The 23,051-nt window shown below is 41.5% G+C and overlaps 1 protein-coding gene and 1 long non-coding RNA gene across 4 annotated transcripts in view; one reads left to right on the top strand and one right to left on the bottom strand.

The window, feature by feature from the left end:
- Positions 1-3,161: 3,161 nt before the first annotated feature.
- On the bottom strand, positions 3,162-22,295 carry ETNPPL (ethanolamine-phosphate phospho-lyase). The gene is made up of 13 exons (XM_004009627.6): positions 22,093-22,295; positions 19,289-19,407; positions 18,856-19,015; positions 16,508-16,582; positions 12,801-12,891; positions 11,644-11,760; positions 9,853-9,935; positions 8,823-9,048; positions 7,745-7,899; positions 7,041-7,130; positions 6,687-6,817; positions 5,122-5,189; positions 3,162-3,721 (listed from the first exon to the last, which is right to left on the bottom strand). Exons 1-13 carry the CDS (start codon positions 22,146-22,148, stop codon positions 3,599-3,601), a joined length of 1,494 nt encoding a protein of 497 aa, XP_004009676.2. The 5' UTR covers positions 22,149-22,295; the 3' UTR covers positions 3,162-3,598.
- LOC105609765 (uncharacterized) overlaps positions 21,430-23,051 on the top strand; it is a 49,854-nt gene continuing 48,232 nt past the window's right edge. For all 3 annotated transcript variants that reach the window (XR_009600980.1, XR_009600988.1, XR_009600981.1), the window contains exon 1: positions 21,430-21,524. This is a non-coding gene — a long non-coding RNA (uncharacterized LOC105609765). The remainder of the gene's footprint in view (positions 21,525-23,051) is intronic.

Raw genomic sequence — 23,051 nt, 5'->3', positions numbered from 1 at the left:
TGCATGCATCACCTATGTAATTTTTTTTGGCGGGGGTCAAAAATGTTTAATCTGAATTTAATCATGAGGAATATTATATAAATTCAAACAGAGATATTCTTCTAAATGTCTAACTGGTTGAAGTATTCTAGATGAAAAGAGACTAAACAGAAGTGACAACTAAATGCTATGAAGAATCTCTGATAGAATTCTGAATTTGGGGGACTTCTCTAATGGTCTAGTGGTGAAGACTGTGCTTCCACTGCAGGCGGAGGGGATTTGACCTCTGGTTGGGGAACTAAGATCCCACATCTGAGATGTGCTGCACATCTCAGCCAAAAAGAATTCTGAATCAAAAAAAAAAAAAAAAAAAAGCAAAGCTACAAAGGACATTATTGACATAGTTAAAAATGTGAATATCAATTATGTATTAAATATTATTATAAACTAATATTAAATGCCCCTAATATAATAATTGATTTGCAGGAGAATGCCCTTGTTTTGGGGAAAGATAAAGTGAAATATTCAGGGAGAATTGCCTTGGTGCCAGCAATTAAATTCCCAATGGCCCAAATAGCTTAGTCAAAGCCGAAAAGTACACGCCTAGGTACACAGATAGGAAAGTAAGTGGGGCAAAATATGAACAACTGATGAATCCGAGTGAAGGCTACATGAAACTTATGAAACTTTCCTGAAAGTTTAGATTTTTCAAAATAAAACCTTGGGGAAAATGTATAGAAAAAATTAAAATGTAACAACAATAATAAAGCAAATGGCTATAGATGTGAAGGAAATTAACAATGAAAGCCAAGTGATAATATATAAGGTGGCTTTAAGAAAATACACTTATCCTTCAATTTAAAAAATTAGTTAATTAAAAAAAATACATAGTAAAAGTAATTCCTTAAAGAAAAGACTGGACTCTCTGATGAGCAGTTAGTAAGAAGGGATCATCCTGTAGAAAGAGAGGCACCTGAGCTGCTGAAAGCCTCAGTAAGACAAGAATCTCCTCCTTAAATGTGCAGGTGCCATGAGACTTGGAGGCTGTGTGGGTACTAACCTGAAAGAAATTTGACTTTTAGCCTTGACTTCTCATTATTTCTCAACTGCCCTCCTAACAGTTATTACACTTTGTATGTTGGGTGTTTTTTGGGGAAGCGTTCTTTGTTTGGGGGTTGTGCCTCATGACTTGTGGGATCTTAACTGCCCAACCAGGAACTGAACTTGGGCCCTGGTACTGTGGTGGTGAAAACACAGCGTACTAACCACTGGACCACCAGGGAATTCCCTGTGCATTGGTTTTTGTTCTATGAAGATGAGTTAAATAATTTTGCTGTGGCCGTTTCATGATAGCTGAGAGTTTGCTCAAGATGGTGGGAGATAAACCCTATGAAGAATCAGGAATCGATCACTTCAGTAAAGTGAATGACGGCCCCGTGATAGGCACACTCAGTGCTGGCCTTGCAAAGCAGTGGCCAGGGAAGATCTTCCCAGAGCTAGAACTTTGAAAGGTGCACCTGGTATTCCATGTTATGTGGAAAAAGAAAAGCAAGCATCCATATGAAATCATGAGCAGTGGGGAGTGGCTGCATGGCTGGTCAGGAGCCTGAAAGAATTAGAAAGTGTGTGGCAAAAGGAGGTGTTGGGAAGAGGCATATGAATGAATATATGGAATAAATACCACAGGTTAAGATTTTCTGTATCACTTGTTCATGTCCACCAAAAAGCATCCACTAACAGAGGAAGGCTGAACAACCAACTGGACAAAATGACTTGGCCGGTTGACATCAGCCACTTGGACATTAGCCACCCCCACAATAGGCATAATGGCACATGAGCAGGGTGGCCAAGGCGACAGAGATGGAAAGTTGCTTTCAAGGAGACGAGCACTTTCTCAGCACACAAGGAGTGTTCCCAGGAGTACTGACCTGTGCTCTAAAAGGTCTAACGGGCTTGGAACTAACCTTGGTTTTGTAGAAGCAAACTGCAGAGACCTTTATGCCCTCTCCTCTCTACCTGGGAATCAATCTCAGTGCGATCCAGCTCAGACCCATAGTCAATTATACAGTTAGGAGACAAAACTATTTTCACAACAAGACCTTGCATTTTCACAGCATTTTATTATGGTGAACTCATAAAGGAAGCTTTTTACATTTAATTTTCCCCCCAACATCTTTCCCAGCTATCATGAAACGGCCATAGCAAAATTATTTAACTCATCTTCATAGAACAAAAACTAATGCACAGGGAATTCCCTGGTGGTCCAGTGATTAGTACACTGTGTTTTCACCACCACACTGCTGCTGCTGCTAAGTCACTTTGGTCGTGTCTAACTCTGTGCGACCCCATAGACGGCAGCCCAGCAGGCTCCCCCGTCCCTGGGATTCTCAAGGCAAGAATACTGGAGTGGGTTGCCATTTCCTTCTCCAATGCATGAAAGTGAAGAGTGAAAGTGAAGTTGCTCAGTTGTGTCCGACTCTTCGCGACCCCATGGACTGCAGCCCACCAGGCTCCTGCGTCCATGGGATCCTCTAGGCAAGAGTACTGGACTACCAGGGCCCAAGTTCAATTCCTGGTTGGGCAGTTAAGATCCCACAAGTCATGAGGCACAACCCCAAAACAAAGAATGCTTCCCCCAAAAAAACCCAACACACAAAGCGTAATAACTGTTAGGAGGGCAACAGAGAAATAATGAGAAGTCAAGGCTAAAAGTCAAATTTCTTCCAGGTTAGTACTCGCACAAGCCTCCAAGTCTCATGGCACCTGTACATTTAAGGAAGAGATTCCTGAAGTTATCTCTGTGTGTCAGGGTGTGTGCATAGGTGATAGGCTGGATGAGAAGGAGAAGAGGATTGCTTGCAAAGTTAATTTCTCGTCTAGTAGCTAAGTGACTTGCCAAGATGATAGTCTGATTAGCCAGAGCCGAGGTGAAGGTGGTGCTCTGGCTACTGCTCCAGCTCCAGGTTTAAGAGTGTTTCTGGGTCTACTCCTTGTCTGGCCTCTGCACCTGTGCCCTCATCCCCAGAGGATCACCACTGACCTAGTTCCCCAACAGGAGTCCAGATTATTCATTCCCTTCTTCACATTTGCTACGTGATTTTCCCCCAAATGGCTTTTGACTTTACCACCCAACTCTATGATTCTACAAGAAAGAACAGTACATACTTCTCTAGTCTTAAAAATTTTTTTTGGTTCATATCATCTTTTATTTTATTATATCCATAAATATTTATAAATTAAATCATTAAAGAATACAATATTTTAAGGCACTAAGTTTCCAAAGTTCAGAAACCTACTGTACTTTACTCTGTCATGTCAAAGATTAAAATATGAGAAGTAAAACTGTCAATTTAATAAATATTTCATTTGAAGCTTAAATGGAGTAGAATAAAGGAAGTACTTGCAGAAATCTCAAGTAAGGAATTAATAGGCTAAATGCTGAACTAATAGTCTTGACATGGTTTGATTATCATTTGGATTAATCTTATGACTCATTGACTTTATACCTCTGAGTAAATGCAAATATTTCATTCAGAGGGTACAACAGAGCTTTACCAGAAGGGACATCAGCATTCATTCTCTATAACTCCGGACATTTATCTTGTAAAATGCTCATCTCTCACGTTCTGAGCCTCTTGCTGAGCAGTGAATCTGTGCACAATCCATTTCTCTTTCGGCTGGGATTTTCTCTGGATTCCAGGCCGCTGTCTCTGAGCATTTCTGACTGTGCTTCCTTGGGCATCTGTAAGACAAGCATACAAACTCCAGAGGGCAGCCCACTGCTAACGCGCCCAGCCTCCAGCCTCCACAGGGCTAACTCCACAGGAACGCGCCATGTGGGAGAACACAGAAGCAACACAGCACAATACAGGAATGCCGTGTTAGGGAGTTGTTCCTCCCTAACCCTGATTACTACCTTCCATAGACACCTAAAATCTGGGAGGCCAAGCCAAACTCAGAAAGGCGCGCTAACTTTTGCTAACTGCGCAGTGGCATTTCTGGTAGGGGAACTCTCTTTTTTTGAGCCCCTTTTCAATAAGCTCCTTTTCAATGCTTACAGGCTTCCCAGGTGGTGCTAGCGGTAAAGAATCCGCCTGCCCGAAAGAGACACTGGTTCGATTTCTGGGTTGGTAAGATCCCCTGGAGGAGGGCATGGCAGTCCACTACAATATTCTTGCCAGAAGACGGACAGAGGAGCCTGGTGGGCCACAGTCCACGGGGTCACAAAGAGTCGGACACGACTGAGGGTCTGAGCACTTTCCAATACTTGCTAGGTTCAGGCAGCCGTGCTTCTGCCCCAGACTCTCCATGCGACCCTCACACAGCAGAGAGGAACTGATTCCTAGCATTGGTTTGTGTTGCACCAAGAAACAGAAGTACCCTGTTAGCCAATCATTTGCCCTCATTCAAAGGGCCTCATGTTTTTCACTCAGGGAAAGGATTTTTCTGACTACACTGGATGTGCAGGCGGACTCGAGGTACCGAGGGTTCCTTTATGCATCAGAGTCATAAACAAATAACAAATTATGCAACAGAGCCTCTCAAGGTTTTGCCTTTCTGTTTCTCGACCCGGGGAGCCCTTTCTTACAGCCTGGGGAGCTTGGGGAGAGAATGGGGAAGCCCTCTGCTGGCAGCACATCAAATGCAGAAACTAGGCCACTCAGCGCCAGACGGTTCCCAGGCCCTGCCGCCAGTCGAAGTTTCTACTTTTAATTCAATGGAGGATCGAACTCTGGCATTTTGAAGTCACACTGCCGAAGCTTTTGTTGATTAAGAAGTGGGATGTGGGACTTCGAAGCAGTATCAAGCATCACTCAGAAAAACCAGGACAGAGCTCAGGACATTTGCTATCTTCTCTCTATATATTTTGAAGGCCCTCTTTGCAAGCCTGAGGGTTATTATGATTATTTTCAGCATGGGAATGACCCTGTAAAAATGGTTCTTTGCTTTTATAGATGTCAAGTGGCATGACACTTGCCTTGGAATATAACTGTGCACTCAGAATTGCAACAGTAAGCCAACTCTAGCAAAGCTGGGTTTATTCTAAAAGTCACTGTACAATTTTAAAACATCTGCATTCCTTTTTCTTAAATTTCCCCAATTTTAAACTTTTCCCTTAAATATTAAGCAAGTGACTCTTACCTTGGTTCTGCAAGGAGTATTCTTAGAGATCATACTCTCAGTTTCAGCTCCAATGGCTTCTTCTAAACCTTCATCAAGGAAGATGTGGTAGATAAGATGGAAAAAAAAAAACATAAAGAAAACATAAACATAAAACATTTAAAAAATCCTTAAGAAAAACAAAAAACCCATTTTGGTACCTATAGGGATACTCTTACTAGAGAAAACTGGAGAGCTACAGTCCATGGGGCTGCTAAAAGTCGGACACGACTGAGTGACTTCACTTTCACTTTTCACTTTCATGCACTGGAGAAGGAAATGGCAACCCACTCCAGTGTTCTTGCCTGGAGAATCCCAGGGACAGAGGAGCCTGGTGGGCTTCTGTCTATGGGGTCGCGCAGAGTCTGACACGATGGACGCGACTTAGCAGCAGCAGCAGCAGCAGGTGTTTTAAAATCGCTCCTCTTCAACTTTTTTGCAGCATCTCACCATTACGTGTGACACAGCCTGCATTAGCTCCATCTCATTCACGTTGTTAAAAGAATTGTCCAGCCCCACCGCTAAAAATGTTCAGGCTCTGAGCTGAATTTTAAGTAATAGTGACATCTGTCCCAACATGTCCTCTGTTCCACCTGGCCTTCAAGGGACCAAAGGAAACAGATGTGTGAGGACTGCTGGCCAGGTTTGGGCGTCTCGTAGTCCAAAGACAGTGACCATATTACAAACAACTTGGGGGTGACTCTCAACTTTCCAATATTAATGATCTGTTTTGTATACTGCACTGATTCCTGGTTTATCAGCCTTATCCCAACCCCAAGAGGCTGAGAGGGAGCAGAGAAGTAAAATCTTAAAGAATATACCTAAAAGCTCCAACATTTGACAGGGCTTTATGTTTTTCAGTATGGTTTTACATTGCTCCCTTACTTAGCTAATCTCAATTTATGAAAAATAAATTAACCTAATTATTCAACGTGTATGCTCAGTCACTCAATCGTGTCCAACTCTTTGTGACCCCATGGATGGTAGCCCATCAGGCTCCTCTGTCCATGGGGATTCTCCAGGCAAGTGATTGCCACTTCCTAATTCAGGGGATCTTCCCAACTCAGGGATCAAACCTGCATCTCTTGTGTCTCCTACACTGGCAGGTGAATTCTTAACCACTAGCACTACCTGGGAAGCCCAACCTCATTATTTAACAGAGGTCAATAAAAGATTAATTCCTATGACAGGCTATAATTCTGAATGATGAACAAATCCTCAAAAATGAAATTGCAATAACTGAAATGCACAGTGAAATGAGTCAGGGCATAGCAAATAGCTGTTAACCTATAGCCTATAAGTTTTATTAACAACAGTTCAAGTATTTTCAGGGTATAAAGCTCAAAGACTCTTATGCTGCAACATCTGTGGTTTGTGGTACAATGAAGACATGCAATTATTTTTTAAAAGTGAAAATAAATGATAATATACATTTATACAGTCATTTCCACCCTCCTTCACTTCTACCATGGACAGCAAGATGCACTGTCATGCATGACCAGGATGGAGGTGTGGGGGGCATCTTATTTAAAGATCTGTGGACAGACCTGTTAGGATACCATCAAGTTGTTCCACCATAAACTTGGCATCTTCCTCAGTGAAGCACATAGGCGGTTTTATTTTAAGTACATTTCTGTGAGGTCCATCGGCACTGAGAAGCACTCGTTTTTCTTTCATCCTAATTAGTGCAGGAAATACATGTGAGTGCATACAAGCAATAACTAAGATGATTTCAGAATGATGTGAACAGACAGCAATTTAGTATATGCATGTAAGAAGTCACGTTTGTAATTGCAAGAGTCTTAAACGTTCCGTATTCAGGGAGAAGAGAGGAAGTAAAAACATTCAAGTGGGTGGACATCATTCAAGCTGAGACACCAAACAGGTGAGGGGTGGTTTACTTGTAGATGATGTGCTGAGCTTCTGCTGTGGCGGGGGTCCTTTGCTGATGGTCCTTCACTAAGTCAATCCCGATAAAAAGGCCAACGCCCCTGAGGGGGATAAAGAAAGGAAACTTGACATAAACTCTATCAAGCACCACACTGTCACAAAAAATTAACACAGTCGTCAAACTCAAGTTTGATTTGAGACTGAATATGAGTCTCTTTAAAGGTAGTTGTTACTAGTTCTAATTAATCCATGATACCAACCCAGTGTTCAGAGGACTCCTTAGTTTCTGAAATTAGTTTTTGTAATCCAGTTTTTTTTTTCATCATATTAATTGCAAAAAGAAAAAAAAGGCTTAAAAACAACCTTATACCATTTAGTTTCATATGACATCAATGATGATAAATACATATATGAAAAATAGTGATGTTTCTTAGATGTCATTTAAATTATTTTTTCATAGATCATATAGAGTTACTTTAAGTTTCTTCTTTTCATCTTCTAGCTGTTGAAATTATCCTGGCTTAATTTTTTTTTTTTTAAGTGTAAGTCAGGAAAGATATATACCCAAAAGTTAATAGTGATATATCTGGGTTCTGAATGAAAAACATTTTTTCAGTGTTTTCTAGATTTGGTTTTATGTAATTTATTTTAAATTTATAAGATCACCAATATTTATTTGGACATATGAATAACTACAATTCCTTGATAAACATACCTGATGTCTCCTATCAAAGTATGTTTAGTCTTCTGCTTATTCAGTAACTCGGTAAGATAATTCCCTACTCTTGCAGCATTTCCCTGAAGGTCTTCATTTTTTATTACATCGAGGACGGCCAAACCAACAGCAGAAGATACTGGATTTCCTCCATACTGCAGAAAAAAGATAAATGAGAAAACAGACTAGTTGAATCCATGCTGTTGCTTGATCTATGAGAAATCTGGCTCATACTTAAGCAAGTAAAGATATAATTTCTATAAAATTTTCCCTTGTGATATTAGCTTTTTAAGTTTAGAAGATAGCATGAGTCTATTCATTCAGGATTGAGAATATAATTCTAAATTATGTATATGCTACATAACTGGAATGAAGGACTAGTGGAGAATCTGTAAGTTCATCCAAACCAAACACAGATACTGTGTTGGGAATTAAGGATTTCAGAGTGTGGTTTAGTTAGAGGGATGTGGATTGCAGCACTTGAATGTCTGTGTGAGAAAAAAAAAAAAAAGCCAAAAAATGACATTTTCTCCAAATAAATTTATGTTCCTAGATTTTGATTCTGACTTTTAGCTGCAACAAGTCCTATTATACATATTATACAAACTATAACTGTCTTTCCAAACTTGAGAATCTTACAACTTTCGGGGGCAAAATCAAGGAAATAAAATTTCCCAAAGACAGAAATTTACTTAGTATCTCCTATGACAGCCATATAAAATTTATACTACTGAATCATCTAAACACGTCAGATGTGTTTTGGGAATTTAAATGTGATACAAAACAAAAAAAGATCATATCATCTGTTAATGAAATAGCATAACCTCTAGAGTTTACCAGGGGATTAATCTATCACTGGAACAATCAATAGGAACATTTTAGGAAGGGGAAAGATATAAGAAAAAATATAAGGAGGATTGTGCCAAACAGAATAAAATATGGTTAGATCAAAGTCTGGCTTCGGTTCTGGGGTCATTAGCTGGCAACGGTGAGATTTATTCTTTATTACATTGGAAAGAAACATAAGAACACACAGTATTTTTCCCTCTTAGCATTAAAGTGGGAGATCAAAATTTACCGTGTTGAAATACTCCATCCCAGAGGCACTGAAGGCTTCTGCAATTTCTCTGGTTGTTACCACGCATGCCATTGGGTGCCCATTGCCCATTGGTTTTCCCATTGTGACTATGTCTGGAACGAAGTCTTCGTCAAACATTTGGAAACTCCAGAAATGTTTCCCAACTCGGCCAAAGCCTACTTGAACTTCATCAGCTATAAACACACCTCCTGCTCCACGGACATATCTGAAAAGCAAAAGGGCAGCATGATGCCTTCAGGTCACTGAGAGCCCCCATATCCTCCCTTCAAGATGTGGATTATTGAGGACTTAAAAAGAATGGTGTTAACCTGAAGTCTGTAATCTTTGTTAAAAACATTTCAGTGCTCAAATCCCCAATGACATCTATGTGATGTCACTGACTCTGAAATATAATCACATCATTTCCAGATAAGATATAGTTTAGGTTGTTTGGGTTTGTGCTGCTTAAAGTAAGCTCTACTGCAGTATTTTAAGTGGCAAGAGAAAAAAGTGAACAAAAAGTAATGTTAGCAGAGTTAATCTTCAACTTTTTGCTAATCAGCAAAGCTTGGACACCAATCAATCAGAGAGGATGCCAGGTGGGTAAAGTGGGGCAGAGCTCTCAAGGACCCCCTGGCTAGACTGTGTGCAAATCCTTTATTAGCTGGGATCTTGGAAGGTGAGGAGTTCCAGGAGTCCTGGGCAGCAGGCACTCCCAAGTGGCTATTTACCATCTAGTCCCTGGTGGCTCAGCAGTAAAGAATCTGCCTGCCAGTGCAGGAGGCTTGAGTTCGATCCCTGGGTCGGGAAGATCCCCTAGAGAAGGAAATGACAACCCACTCCAGGATTCTTGCCTGGGAAATCCCATGGACAGAGGAGCTTGGTGGGCTACAGTTGGTCGCAAAAAAGTTTGACATGACTCAACTACTAAACAACAATGGGAAGTACTTCCATACTTCGCCAGCAACCAGATGACCCTGCGGAACTGTCACAGTTCCTTCAGTTTGACCAAAGATGCCCAAGTACATACTCTGCCACTTTCTGGAAGTAGCCTGCTGGAGGAATTATTTGTCCGCCACAACTCTGCATGGATTCAGCAATAAAGGCAGCAATCTATACAAGAGAAGATGGGGTCAAAGTCCATTCGGTCCCCCTCCCATACCCCCTAAAAAAAAAAAAAGAGGACTTCTTATAGAGTGGGTGATTTAAACATGGTTGGGAATGGACCCCTGGCAAGAGGCAAATTGGCCATTTGATTAAAAAGAAAAGATGTTCATGCTGGAAAAACAAGTGATCTGAAGCATTAGTTTCTGAAATTTTAGGTTTCTTATGAATCTACCACTAGAAATGGTGGAAAAGGTGCCTTCCATCCTCCATAATTAATTTAAATGAGTGTTTGCATTAGGATCAACTGAATAAGACTGATATCTTGATCAGTCTTTGATATGTGCCTCTACAAAATTACCCAGGTTCCAAACATATCACTGTAATGCCTATTTACTCAACTTGTTGAATTAGGACTGCCCGAGTCTGGAATTTGCACCAGGGAGGTGAGAAGGTGACCTGTGGTCACAGACCTTAGTTACTGTGCTCTCTTTCTGGTTCTTGCCCTGAACCAGGCTTACAACTTAACCAACATAGGCAATTCACCATAGAACTGAAGAGGAAATGTTCTAGAGGCTAAGAAAAGAGAAGAAAAAAAATCACTAAATTCAGAGGAAGCATGGAAATAGTATGAGATAAGAAGTTAAGCCATCAACTATACTTCAATTAAAAACAAATAAACAAGGGAACCAAGGTTCTACTCTAGACTACCTCTTTTAAGATATGAAAAATGAATGGGCTGGGAAGAAAAAGAAGAAAATAGCTAAGAAAGGCAAACAACTCTCCAGTCATTAAGAAAAAATACTTGAACTGGAAAACACAAAGTTTTCATTTTTCTCTCAATTAAAATGTTTTTTTAATTGCCATATATATGCCATAAATCAATTTAAAGGCAAAGCATATGTCAAATCACATTAAAGCTCTATGTAAGTAACCCCTATGGGGGTTGAGAATTCAACATCAGGCTGAAGGTGGAAGATAGCAGGGTGAAGGCTGAGAAAATGAAAGCTCTTCCTACTCGGTAGGATTTTGGCAGACCCCAGGATGTCCCTGGCAGTCCAGTGACTGGGACTTCACCTTCCAATACAGGGAATGAGCTAAGATTCCACATGCTTTTCAGCCAAATAAAACAAAACACCAAAACATGAAACAGAAGAAATATTGTAATAAATTCAATGAAGATTTAAAACCAAAAGTGCAGACACAGACTGGAAGACCATTTTCCTGCCTGGTCTTACCCAGGCTCAGCACCTTCAGGAAAGCTGAGCCAATCCTAGGGAAAGCCAAGGCTCCCAGGGTCCAGGGGCCTACGTTGATCCTGAGGCCCTGGGGCGACCCTGCCTCTTCCCCTTCTTTCACCTTATGTTAGCCCCTCATGTTACTCTCATTTGGAATGGTCTGTCCATGGGCTATCACCTTTCTTAATTCTCTCCTCCTATCCCTTTGCCCCAGAGTCTGCATCCCACTGGGAAGGTTAGAATTAGACCACCAGTTCTGAAACAGGTAGAGTTATTACATTTCCAGGATAAATAAAAATAGTCTTAGAGGCATGACTACAATAATGCATTTTTAAATATATGAACTAAGTGAAAATGTAACCAGAGAAGAACAGAAAGGATTTGCCATCTAATCCTTTTCCACATCTCTAGTGCATCATGATGATGTCAATCTAGTTTATGAAAGATGTTAACGTGTTTCCAAAGCTGTAAATACAAACCTTTCTTCCGCTGTTATGAGCTTCGTCAATGATTTTCTTCACTTCATCTGCATAAGCACTGGCCGGATCTGCATGGTCTTCTCTGTATTTTCCTCTGTAAGTATCTGGAGCTGGTGCCTGAAAACATCAAGAGATAACATTTTCTCATGATCTTTCTCCTGGACAAATGAGCTTTTAAGAAAGGGTATTTCCCCACAAGAGCATAACAGAAAGGTGACCTGTGGATTTATGTGACTCGATGTTCTGCTCTTTTTCCTTAACATTTCTGAATTCAGTGACACTTGAAATCTTTGCATTGTGAACAGAAGCTTGGATTTACTTCTAGGCCCTTGGAAGTCAAAATTGCATCTCTGATCACATAAGGGGCGAATTCAAACAACAAATGTGACTATGCTATTTGAAAATTTCAGTGAATGGAAACTGTATTAACTATTCTATGTCAAAAATAGGGACCTCCCTGGTGGTCCAGTGGTTAAGACTCTGAGCTTCCAAAGCAGGAGGTGTGGGCTCGATCTCTGGTAGGGGAACTAAGATCCTATGTGCTTTTTGGTGAGGCCAAGAAATATTTTTAAAAAAGCAGAAAATAAACCAGCACTTACCAACTATATAGCAAATTGTAATCATTCAAAAATTCAGAGTGCTTTAGTAGTAATTTCAGATCTTAAAATTTTGAAAGAATGTATTCATGATTCTCTTAAAAAAGTCCACTGATCCTTAATTAAGCCAAATGAGTTTTACTGCTTCAACAACTTTTTTCTTTATTTTCTTTCATTTAATATTTATTTGACTTAATAAATTTACATAATAATTTAGCATAGAGCAATTTTAAGACAGTCATACACACCGATGCAACTCTGAGTTTCAAATTGGCCTCAGTGATAGAAAAAGTAATTGAAGATCCAGGGGCAAAAAAAGTGAAATAAGAGCTGTGAATAACAGCTGTTACTACCACTATACTGATCTGTATGGTACTCATCAATGGATTTTAACCCACATCTTGTCATTAACTAGCTCTCTGACTTTTAGCAAATCATATAACAGCTCTATATCTTAGTTTCCTTTTTCATGGTTTCATTTCAATGCAAAGATTGGTCTGGATTATCACTGGGCACTCTTCCAGTAGTAACATTCTGATTATTGAATTCCAAGATACTTACCACATGCACAAATTCTTTCTTGACATCTTTGCCCTTTTGAAATTTATATGGACTGATCTCAATTAAAGATGATAGGTGACCGTGGTAAGCACTGAAACAAAAAGGAACGGTAACCAACATCATTCAAAGAAGGATGCTCTTTCAGGATATGAAAAATAGTATTCTGTATCATCCAGGGAGAATCTCAACATTGGTGCCAGACTTAACTATATGGAATCCAATTTTTCATGGTAGGACCGGCCATTAATTTGTCCAGCTCTCCTGATTCAGGCAATAAAACACATAGAAAGCCAAGTATGTATCCTTGTAGGCAGTTTTTAGCCAGAAAAAACTTAATTTCTTTGGATTGTATTAGCTCTGCTAAACTAGATTAAGTGTAAAATATTGTTTTCTATAGTTTCATGAGAAGTATCAGATGTATGTGTTCTTTAAATGTATTTTATAGTTATAGTCTAGTAAATTTTAAAAACAAATTTATATCATAAAATGGGCTGTGTTTCTGTTTAGAATGGTTTCTAAAGGATGTCTAATAGCACATTTTGAACAAATGCAAGTTGGTAAGGAATAGGAGGTTTTTTCAAAAAGAACCAAGGTTGAGAGGTGATCAACCTTAGTTCTTCCTAAGGTTGTGAAATTCCTTTCTTTCACTTAAAATACAGGTGGCTATGATATTCCCCTGAATGTTTTTTTCTTCCAAGATGTATATAATCAGGAGACTGGAAATTATAAGGGCTTCCCAGGTGATGCTAGTGGTAAAGAATCTGCCTGTTAATGCAGGAGACATAAGAGACAGGGGTTTGATCCCTGGGTTGGGAAGATCCCCTGGAGGAGGAAATGGCAACCCACCCCAGTATTCTTGTCTGGAGCATCTCCATGGGGTTGCAAAGAGTCAGACATGACAAAGTGTCTGGGCACATGCACACACACAGGAGATCAAATGTTGACATCTCTCATTCTGTGCCAGCACGTGACAGGCTCTGTCTCTCTCTGCTAAGTTGCTTCAGTCGTGTCCGGCTCTGTGCGACCCCATAGACGGCAGCCCACCAGGCTCCCCCGTCCCTGGGGTTCTCCAGGCAAGAACACTGGAGTGGGTTGCCATTTCCTTCTCCAATGCGTGAAAGCGAAAAGTGAAAGTGAAGTCGCTCAGTCCTGTCCGACCCTTAGCGACCCCATGGACTGCAGCCCACCAGGCTCCTCCATCCAGGGGATTTTCCAGGCAAGAGTACTGGAGTGGGGTGCCACTGCCTTCTCCGCTGTCTCTCTCTGGAAATTATAAAAGGCCCATGAATAGATAAAGCAAAGAGGGAGTACTTCCTCTACCATAGATTAAAACATCCTACAAAGCAATAGCCATGAAATTAGTATGGTACTGGAATAAGAACAAAGTTAAGATTGGGACAGAAGCAAGCTCAGCCATGCATAAATGGCAACACAGAGGCCTCTAGGTGGAGTTAATTGAGGAGCAGATACACACATAGTAGAAGAAAATGAAGAGCATCTTTGTGATCTGAGGGATGGTGATGGGTATGTACGGGGGAAAGATTTTAACAAAACTTAGAAAACCAAACCATAGGATGAAAATGCAAACTCTTTGATTCAATCAAAAAAATTTTTAAATTTTACTTTATAATACTACTGTATTGGTTTTGCCATATGATTCAATCAAAATTTTTTGGGTAGATGGATGCCATGGACAACGTTAAAAGACAGGTGATAGATTGGGAAAAAATATTTGTAATGTCTCAAATAAAAGAGGCTAACTTCCAAAATGGTCTGTTTGCATAAAGAATCACTTGGGAAACTTGGTTTCCTGGACTCTGCCTCTAGAGACTCTCTTTAACTGGTCTGGGGTGAGGCCTGGGCACTGGCACTAAGAAAAGAACATTTCCCCAGGTATTTCTAAAACACTAGGCTGAGATCCTCTGATCCAGTCTATGCATGCAACCACAAAAACAAGGATGGGAATCCCAACAGAAAAACTGGGTAAAGAATATAAGCAGATAATTCTCAGAAAAAAAGTGTGTCAGTTGCTTAGTTGCATCTGGCTCTTTGCAGCCCCATGGACTGTTGCACGCCAGGCTCCTCTGTCCATGGGATTCTACAGGCAAGAATACTGGAGTGGGTTGCCATTTCTTTCTCTAAGGGATCTTCCCAATCCAGGGATTGAACCTGGCCTCTCTTATTACAGGCAGATTCTTTACCATCTGAGCCACTAGTGAAGCTAATTCTCAGAAGGGGAGTCACAAATATATAATAAGTATATGAAGAGATACTCAATCTCATAATTAGAAAATTACAAATAAAAACAACATTGATATTATTTTATACTTATTAGACCAGAAACTATTAAAGGAAAAAAAGGCATAATACTCTCAGGCTTTGCCAAGGATATGGGGAAATGGAACATTTCATGCACTGTGTAAACAGTTTCAACCACTCTGGAGACCGACCTGGGAGCATTTAGTCAAATCAATAATGTTTACAGTACCCCTATGGCCTGGCGATCCTGTTTCTGGGTGCTGATTCCTAAGAGATCCTCAGAAAGGTCCATAAAGGCATATGTCTGAGGGTTCTTACTGCAGTGCTGCCTGTGGTAGCTGGGCATAGAGGGTAGTCACAGTGTCCATTCTGTGATAGGCAGCATCATGCCTGCCCTCCCCAAAGATGCCCACGTTCTAATCCTCAGAACCTGAGAATATGTTACATGGCAAAGGGGACCTTGCAGATGTGATGAAGCATCATGAAATGGAGTGATAATCCCTGGAAGGTCCAATGTTATTACAAGTGTCTTTAGGGATGTGATGGAAGCAGAGGCTGGAGTAATGGCATGGCCGGCTCTGAAGGTGAATGAAGGGGCCCAAAGCCAAGCAAGGCAGGCAGCACATTTCCCCTAGAGTCTCTAGGACTGCAGCCCTACCGCCACCTAACTTTTAGCCCACTGAGACCCATTTTGGACATCTGACCTCCAGAACTGTAAGAGAATAAATTCATGTTGCTTAAACCACTATGTTTGCGATAATTTGCTACAGTAACAATAGAGAATGACTACATCAACCAACACATAAAACAAGAGAAGCCTATAGATGGGTAAGAAATGAGGTACATGTTCAGTTCACCATGTGTGAGAGATTAGTGGGGTGGGCGGGCAGAAACAATTAAAAAAATCTCAGTTAAGATAGAAGTTGTCAAACTTCTTGCTCAAATTGTAATGAATTTGGGACTTCTCTGGCAGTCCAGTGGGTAAGACTTCTGCTCCCAAAGCAGGAAGTCTGGGTTTGATTTCTGGTGGGGGAACTAAGATCCTGCATGCTGTACAATGTAGCCAAAAAAAGAAACACCTTTTTTTTTTAACTTGGCTGCTTGTAGTCTTCAAAATTTGCTCTAAATTACTGTCTTTTAAATTAATTACAGTGGATAATCACATTGCAGTGGCTCAATAAATAGTTAATGTTTGAAAGTAAATTCTAATTCATACAAAGCCCGTGAGACCATGACCACAGAACCTGAAAGAGCCTCCAGGTGCTTGGAAAGAATTCAGTGTTCTCTAGGCCTGAGTTGGCCTTGAAATCTTAAACATAATAGTAAAATAAAATCCTTGTGCCATCCAGCCTCCTCTGTACATACTTCTGGTATTAGTGTAGATAGGATCAATGTGTTTTCATCTCTGAAGGACTTTTCTGCTGAGAAGTTTCGTGTCCAAGACTTACTGGTCAAGAGTGATCACATCTTGGTGGCCTCTGAACTGCCGAGCCAGGCGTAAGGCTAAGTCATTGGCTTCCGATCTATTAAGACAGCAGAGAGACAGGAACAATGTGACATAAGCTCTTTAAAAATCTTTTGAAATGCTATTTTCAAAGTTGAAGATTTCAACTACACAGAACTGCATAAATAAATAAGCTGAGGTCCTCTTTTCCCCCTCAATCTTGCCCAACCAGCCATCTCATATCATCCTCCTAAGTTCCCCAGATGTCTTCAAAAAACAGTGGGACGCATGAGGAAACTCAACACAAATTAACGATATTCTGCTCATTTCAAACTCTGGCCCAGTTCAGCCACATCATAGGGGACTAACTTTGAGAAGCCCAAGAAACCTATATTAAGTGTGATCTCAATGGGAGGAATTGGAGTCTAAGGTCCCACTAACCGGAAGGCCACTGAACTGTGTTGTGCTGACCTGATACTTGATTAGTTTCTTATCTGGAAAATGAAGATCAGGGCTTCCCTGGTGGCTCAATGGTAAAGAATCCTCCTGCCAATGCAGGAGACAGGGGTTCAACCCCTGGCCCAGGAAGATCCCACATGCTGCTGCTGCTGCTGCTGCTAAGTTGCTTCAGTCATGTCCGACTCTGTGCGACCCCAGAGATGGCAGCCCACCAGGCTCCCCCATCTCTGGGATTCTCCAGGCAAGAACACTGGAGTGGGTTGCCATTGCCTTCTCCATCCCACTTGCTAAAGAGCAGCTAAGCCCATGGGCCACAACTACTGAGCCCACTTGCTGCGACTACTGAAGCCTGTGTACCTAGAGCTCATGCTATGCAACAAGAGAAGCCACCACAGAGAGAAGGCCCCATGCCCCAACTGGAGAGCAGCCCCTGCTCGCTGCAACTAGAGAAAAGCCCAGGCAGCAGCGAAGACCCAGCGCAGCCAAAAACAAATAGATCGACAGATAAACGATACTTTAAAAAATGAAGACCGTAATCTTTCTATCTGCTGTAGAGAGTCTAGATACACTACTCGGACACAGGTGGAAAAGTAATCATTTGTGGCATGTTTATCACGTGCCAAGCATTATACTGTTTTACTTATATTGATTCTCATAACTACTCTTCAAGGCAAGTATTGTCATCTTTTTATGGGTGAAGGCTCAAAGAGGTTAAGTGACAAGGATAAGTTCTCACGGCTAAGAAGAGGTAGAACCAGTGTTGACTGAAGCCTGGTTGACTTCAAGAATGTTCTTTGTATTAATACTATTGCAGGCTCTGTCACCTCCAGTCTTTGGTGACAGTGCTCTTTAAGGCTAATCAGTCTTTGACAGCATAGGATTCTTTGGAAGGGAAAGTCAAATACTATGTCATTTAATTCACTGAAGGCAAGAATGCTTTACAAAGTAGATCCTAAAATGTCTTAATTCTTTACAAAGAAAAAAAAAAGAACAATTTTCTGGTTATAAATTGGGTTTTATTGAAAAGAGAAGTGTGGAACTCCCCTGGCAGTCTGGTGGTTAGGACTCTGAGTTTCTACTGCAGGGGGCTGGTTCAATCCCTGGTGGGGAACTAAGATTCCACAAGCCTCAGGCATGGCCAGAAAGAAAAGGAATCATAGAATCTCTTTTAGTTTTAGTATATATATACATATATATCATTTTAAAAATGAGTTTGTGCTGTATAGACAGCTTTCCTCCCAATAGGTAAGATTTTCACCTGTCTTTAAACATGTATTTTCAAAAACATACATTTTTTTAAATTTTTGCTGCACTTCCCGGCTTGTGGGATCTTAGTTCCCTGACCAGGAATCAATCCCAGGCTCTCTGAAGTGGAGGCTTGAAGTCCTAACCACTGGGCTGCCAGGGAGTTCCCCTCAAAACATACTTTTTAATGTCTGCATAATATTCAACAGAATGGGATACAATCATTTGAATTTACAGGATTTAAAAGTTGTAACATATCTATTCACTTGAATTTATTCTTTCCTCCTTTGTGTTTGTGCTGGGGAAATGTTTAGGGATCCCTACTGGTGCACCTTCCCCATCTATCACCAAAGAAGCGTGGTAGTAAAAAGTCTTGAGTGACACGCACGTGTTAATCATGGGACTGCAGTTACAGGCTGCATCAAGAGCCTGGGAACACGATGTCAGGTATCTTATCTACAAGGAGCTGGTGGGCCCAAGTGAAAGAAGCAGGAGGTCAGGTCCCCCATGCAGCATCATTAGTAAGAGTCTCAGGAAACCTGTTTAGATATTCCTCCTCCACCAGCAATCAAAATAGAAAAGACGTGTGAGAGAGGAAACAAGGAGATTCATGGGAATGGGGATGGCTGGAAAAACCTTGAAACTTACCCTGAATTTGTAAAATAGCAAACAGAGAGTCTGTCCGGCAGGGTTGCTGAGAGGCGCTTGGCATACTCAACAATGTTGTCGTGGAGGAATCGAGAATTTGTATTTAGTAGTTCCATCTGTTTCTGGGCAGCTTTGACCACTTCTGGGTGGCAGTGTCCCACTAAAATTTAAAAGACAAAAGTCCTCAAAATGAGTTACAATTCGAAATGCCTGGGAAGTGAGGCAGATTCTGAGGCAAAAAAAAAAAAAAAAAAGAAAAGTTGATCCTGTTCCTCTCCCACATTTTGTTCTAGTTTTTCCCAGCCTAGGACTAAGGGCCCTGTTCAGCCGAGGAACTGCAGCCACTGCAAATCCTGGGACAAATATTAACGGTGCCAAGGCTGCCTTAATCCATGAACGTATCCTTCAGGGCACAACAAAGACAGCACATTACCATGGGCAACGTTGTTGATGCAATCCAAGTACTGGTCACCGTTCTCGTCAAACATGTACTGCCGCTGGGCTCGCACTATTTTGATGGGATCCGAAGCAAAGAAAACTTTGCATGAAGGCCTAGAAATAATGAAAGGAAACACTTTGGTCTGGTAGGACTGCTCAGTGTTTTCGCTTCTCAGTCAAGGTCACGATGGGTGGAAAATTACAATTACATAAAAGAAAGGGAAAACACAACCTAGGTGACATACTTTTTTCTTTTTAATTTCATATTAGCCTGGAAACTTTTACCTTAATCCCCCATCTGTGACATTGCTCACGTTTCTTATGCTTGTTATATTAAATTTGCCACGATCTGACAATACTTTTTAGAGGCACATGGATCAACTCTGACAGCTCTAATTACACAAACCAATAACTTATTTTCCTTTGGAAAATTTTGTTCAACTAGGAAAAAAAAAAACAATTTTTTTTGAGCCTTCCTGTATATTAAGAACTGATAGCTATTACAAATATTATCTCATTTAATCCTTCCAACAATAACATAAGAGGAGTTATTATCATTCTCACTTTTATAGGTGAGAAAACAGGCACAGAAAAATTAAGAAGCTTGGTTCAAGCCAATAAGAGAGAAAACCAGAATTTGGAAGTAGATTTTTGTCTTGATTGTAACTAGATTTACCACAGTGACCATTTTGAAATGTACGGAAATATTGAATCACTATGTTGTCTAGTAGGAATTAACATAGTGTTATACATGAATTATACTTCAAAAATAAACTCACAGAAAAAAGAGATTACACTTCTTGGGAAGGGCTGGGAGGCAGGGAAATCAGATGAACATAGTCAAAAGGTGCAAACTCCCAGTTAAAAGGTAAATAAGTACTATGGATATAATTTAAATGTACAACATGATAAGGGCGTCTTACCTTTTAACATGATTGATTATAACACTGCTGTATGTTTTATATGAAAGTTTTTAAGAAAGCAAATTCTACAGGATTTTCTATTTCTTAAATTTTCTATTAATGAGATGATGGATATTCACCAAACTTAACTGTAATAGTAATTTCATGATGTAAGTCAAATCGTTATGATGCGAAACTCAAACTTAATAAAGTGCTGTATGTCAATTACACACCAATAAAATTGGAAGAAAAAAAAGAAGACTGTCTTATGCCACTGCCCAAAATAGAGCTTGCTTGTCATCCAATCTCTCCCTCAAACCTACTTGTAAAGAAATGAATAGCACTAAAAGCTACTACAAATAACTTAGTGTTAAATAGTGTGCATGAGATTTTACAGATTATTTTCATGTCTTTTAATTGGTTCTTGTTCTGCAGCAAATGGATTTTCCATTCTTAAATAATACGATCCAATTATTATTCTAACCTTTTAACCCACTCTTTTGAGTCTAATAAAATGTCATCCCTATTTATGGTTACTTGGATGGCTGTACAAGTTTTAGCAACATGAAAACATTACAAGCATTTCTGATCTTGGCTCCATGAATGTTTAGAAACTAAGCAAAATATATTATTATTATTTATATTTATTTATTTATTTTTTGTCATGCCATGAGGAAATGTGCAATCCTAGTTCCCCAACCAGAGATTGAACCCAGTCTCCCTGCACTTGAAGCAAGGAGTCCTAATCACTGAACCACCAGAAAAGCTCCCAAAATATAGTTTTATTTTGGTGGCTTTGCATGCACAGAAAACATGTTCCCATGTGCACTGGAGGTAGTTTAGAGGGTAAATAGTTATGTATTAAATTGATACACAATAGTGTAGAAAGTTTTGTAATTATTGTGAATAAGTAATAACATTTTTAAAATGCCTAAACTTAAGTGTCATCAGCTAAAATGAAACTAATAATGAGAATTTCTTATTAGTTCAAACTCAGTTGTTAGTTTATTAACTACAAGTTAAAATCTAGAAAAATTCTTCCTTATGAATGTGGGCTGAAAACTGTGGACTTGACCTTGCCTCTTTGTTAATGTACTTCCCACCTTGCCACTCATAGAAGTGGATTTTCATAGAAGAGGAATTTAATGTGACAGAGATCACAAGGTAACATGACACTCTTCTAGGACCAGAGCCCAGGTCTGACTTAAGTATGGGTCCTGTACGCTCACTCACCAAGCCGTTTATACTATAAATGTGAGCAAAGCGAAAACAGACCCAGAGAACCCTGCATCTTTACGTTGTAGCGCGGGCACATCTGGGGAGACCAAGGTGAGTAAGGGCATCTCACCCTTTAAAAAGTGTCAACGCTTTTTTCCCCTCCCCTCCACTGGCTAGATTAACCTTTTACTTCTTAACGAAGCGTGCAAGAAGGAAGAGTTCGCTTTCGACAAAAGTTGTCAGAATGAGTTTTCACAGCCATCATCAAAAATATTTCAGAGTTCATAGTTACGGAAAACTTTCGAGTAGGTGGGCGTGGCGGAGAACTACCCTTCTCCCCTTCCAGAGCCCAGCCCTGGAACGGTGTTCTTCAGCGGCTATCAACGCTCATGGTCAATTCCTCCAGCGGGCTCGCAGCCCTCACCCTCTCCGCCGGCTGCAGAGCGCGGGGATCACCCGGGCCCCGGCTGCAAGGGAGCCCCTGCGGCGCGGGCGCGGCGGGGAGCTCGGGGCGGGCGGCGGCGCGTGCCTGCAGGTGCGGCGGGCAAGCGGCAGGTCCCGCTCCCCGCGGGACCCCAGCCAGCCAGCTCCCGGCCCCGCTTCAGCTCTCCGCTCCCTGCGCTGGTGACCTGGTGACTCCCACTCTCTGAGCCTCTCGCCCGGGCTGGGGAGCCCTTACCCGATGTGCTTTCTCCTCAGCGCCAGGGTCTCTTGCTTGCTGTACAGCTCGCACATGGCGGCAGGGTGCCGGGCGCCCGCAGGGATCTCCCCTCTCCCGTCCCTGCGCCCGCGACGGGAGCCCGCGGACTGCCTCAGCTGCGGCCCTTCCCTGACCTCCCAGGTTGGGTCCTCTGGCCCTGGGCGCCGGAGGCAGAGGTCGGTGTCAACCAGCTGGGGTCATCTCCCTTTTAAGTCTTGCCCCGCCTTTGCCCTTCGCCAAGCCCCACCCTCCTCCTCCCCTCCTCCGCCTGGGGCCGGCCGGGCCACTGCCTGGGCTAGCCACCCAGTCGCCACCCCCCACCCCGCCCCCGCTCTTGCCCCAGGCTAACTCGCTCCCTTCCTGCCCTGCTGCCTACTTCCCCTCCCCACAGTTGTAACTTCTCCTAACTCCCCTTTTATTTTTCTAAGCCTGCCTCGCCGTGGCCTTTCCTCCTCCTCTGCCTATGAATTCCCTCCTTCCCACTCTCTTAAAAATATTTATTTATTTATCTGGCTGCACTGGGTCTTCGTTGTGGCATGCAGGATCTGGGCCGGTTGCATTGAGAGCAGGGAGTCTTAGCCCCTGGACCACCAGGGAAGACCTCCTTTCTTTTTTCCTTCCTTCTCTTTCTCCCCCCGGCCCCGCCCCTTCTTCTTTCCTTTCTCCCTTTATTTGTACACATTCAAAGACAGGCACTCACTGGAGATAACAGGACTTTTGTCTCCATTCTCCTTTTGAGCAAGTTCCAATACCAAAATCTACTTAACAAGAGTAACAAGTCACACGCCCAAAGGGTAAATCACAGGAACTCAGTCTGTTATTTGTCGGGAGGGATAATACATACCCCTGTTTCAAATACCTGCTTTAGAGATAATTGCGCTTATCGGGTTCAGTCATCATAACAACCCTGACTGAGGTAAGCCTGAAAGTTACCACCT

The sequence above is a fragment of the Ovis aries genome, chromosome 6 (assembly GCF_016772045.2).
Source record: "Ovis aries strain OAR_USU_Benz2616 breed Rambouillet chromosome 6, ARS-UI_Ramb_v3.0, whole genome shotgun sequence".
Classification (NCBI taxonomy): domain Eukaryota; kingdom Metazoa; phylum Chordata; class Mammalia; order Artiodactyla; family Bovidae; genus Ovis; species Ovis aries.
The sequence above is the reverse complement of the archived record's forward strand: the minus strand, read 5'-3'. Positions and strand labels throughout refer to the sequence as shown.

What these genes read in the sequence shown, in the direction of transcription:
- ETNPPL (XM_004009627.6), bottom strand. Translation starts at nt 22,148, where the DNA reads ATGTGCGAGCTGTACAGCAAGCAAGAGACCCTGGCGCTGAGGAGAAAG. An exon ending in GATGTGATCACTCTTGACCA is followed by an intron (nt 12,892 to 16,507) that starts GTAAGTCTTGGA and finishes TTTTTGTTTCAG; the next exon opens with TGCTTACCACGGTCACCTAT. An exon ending in ATACTCCTTGCAGAACCAAG is followed by an intron (nt 3,722 to 5,121) that starts GTAAGAGTCACT and finishes CTTGTCTTACAG; the next exon opens with ATGCCCAAGGAAGCACAGTC.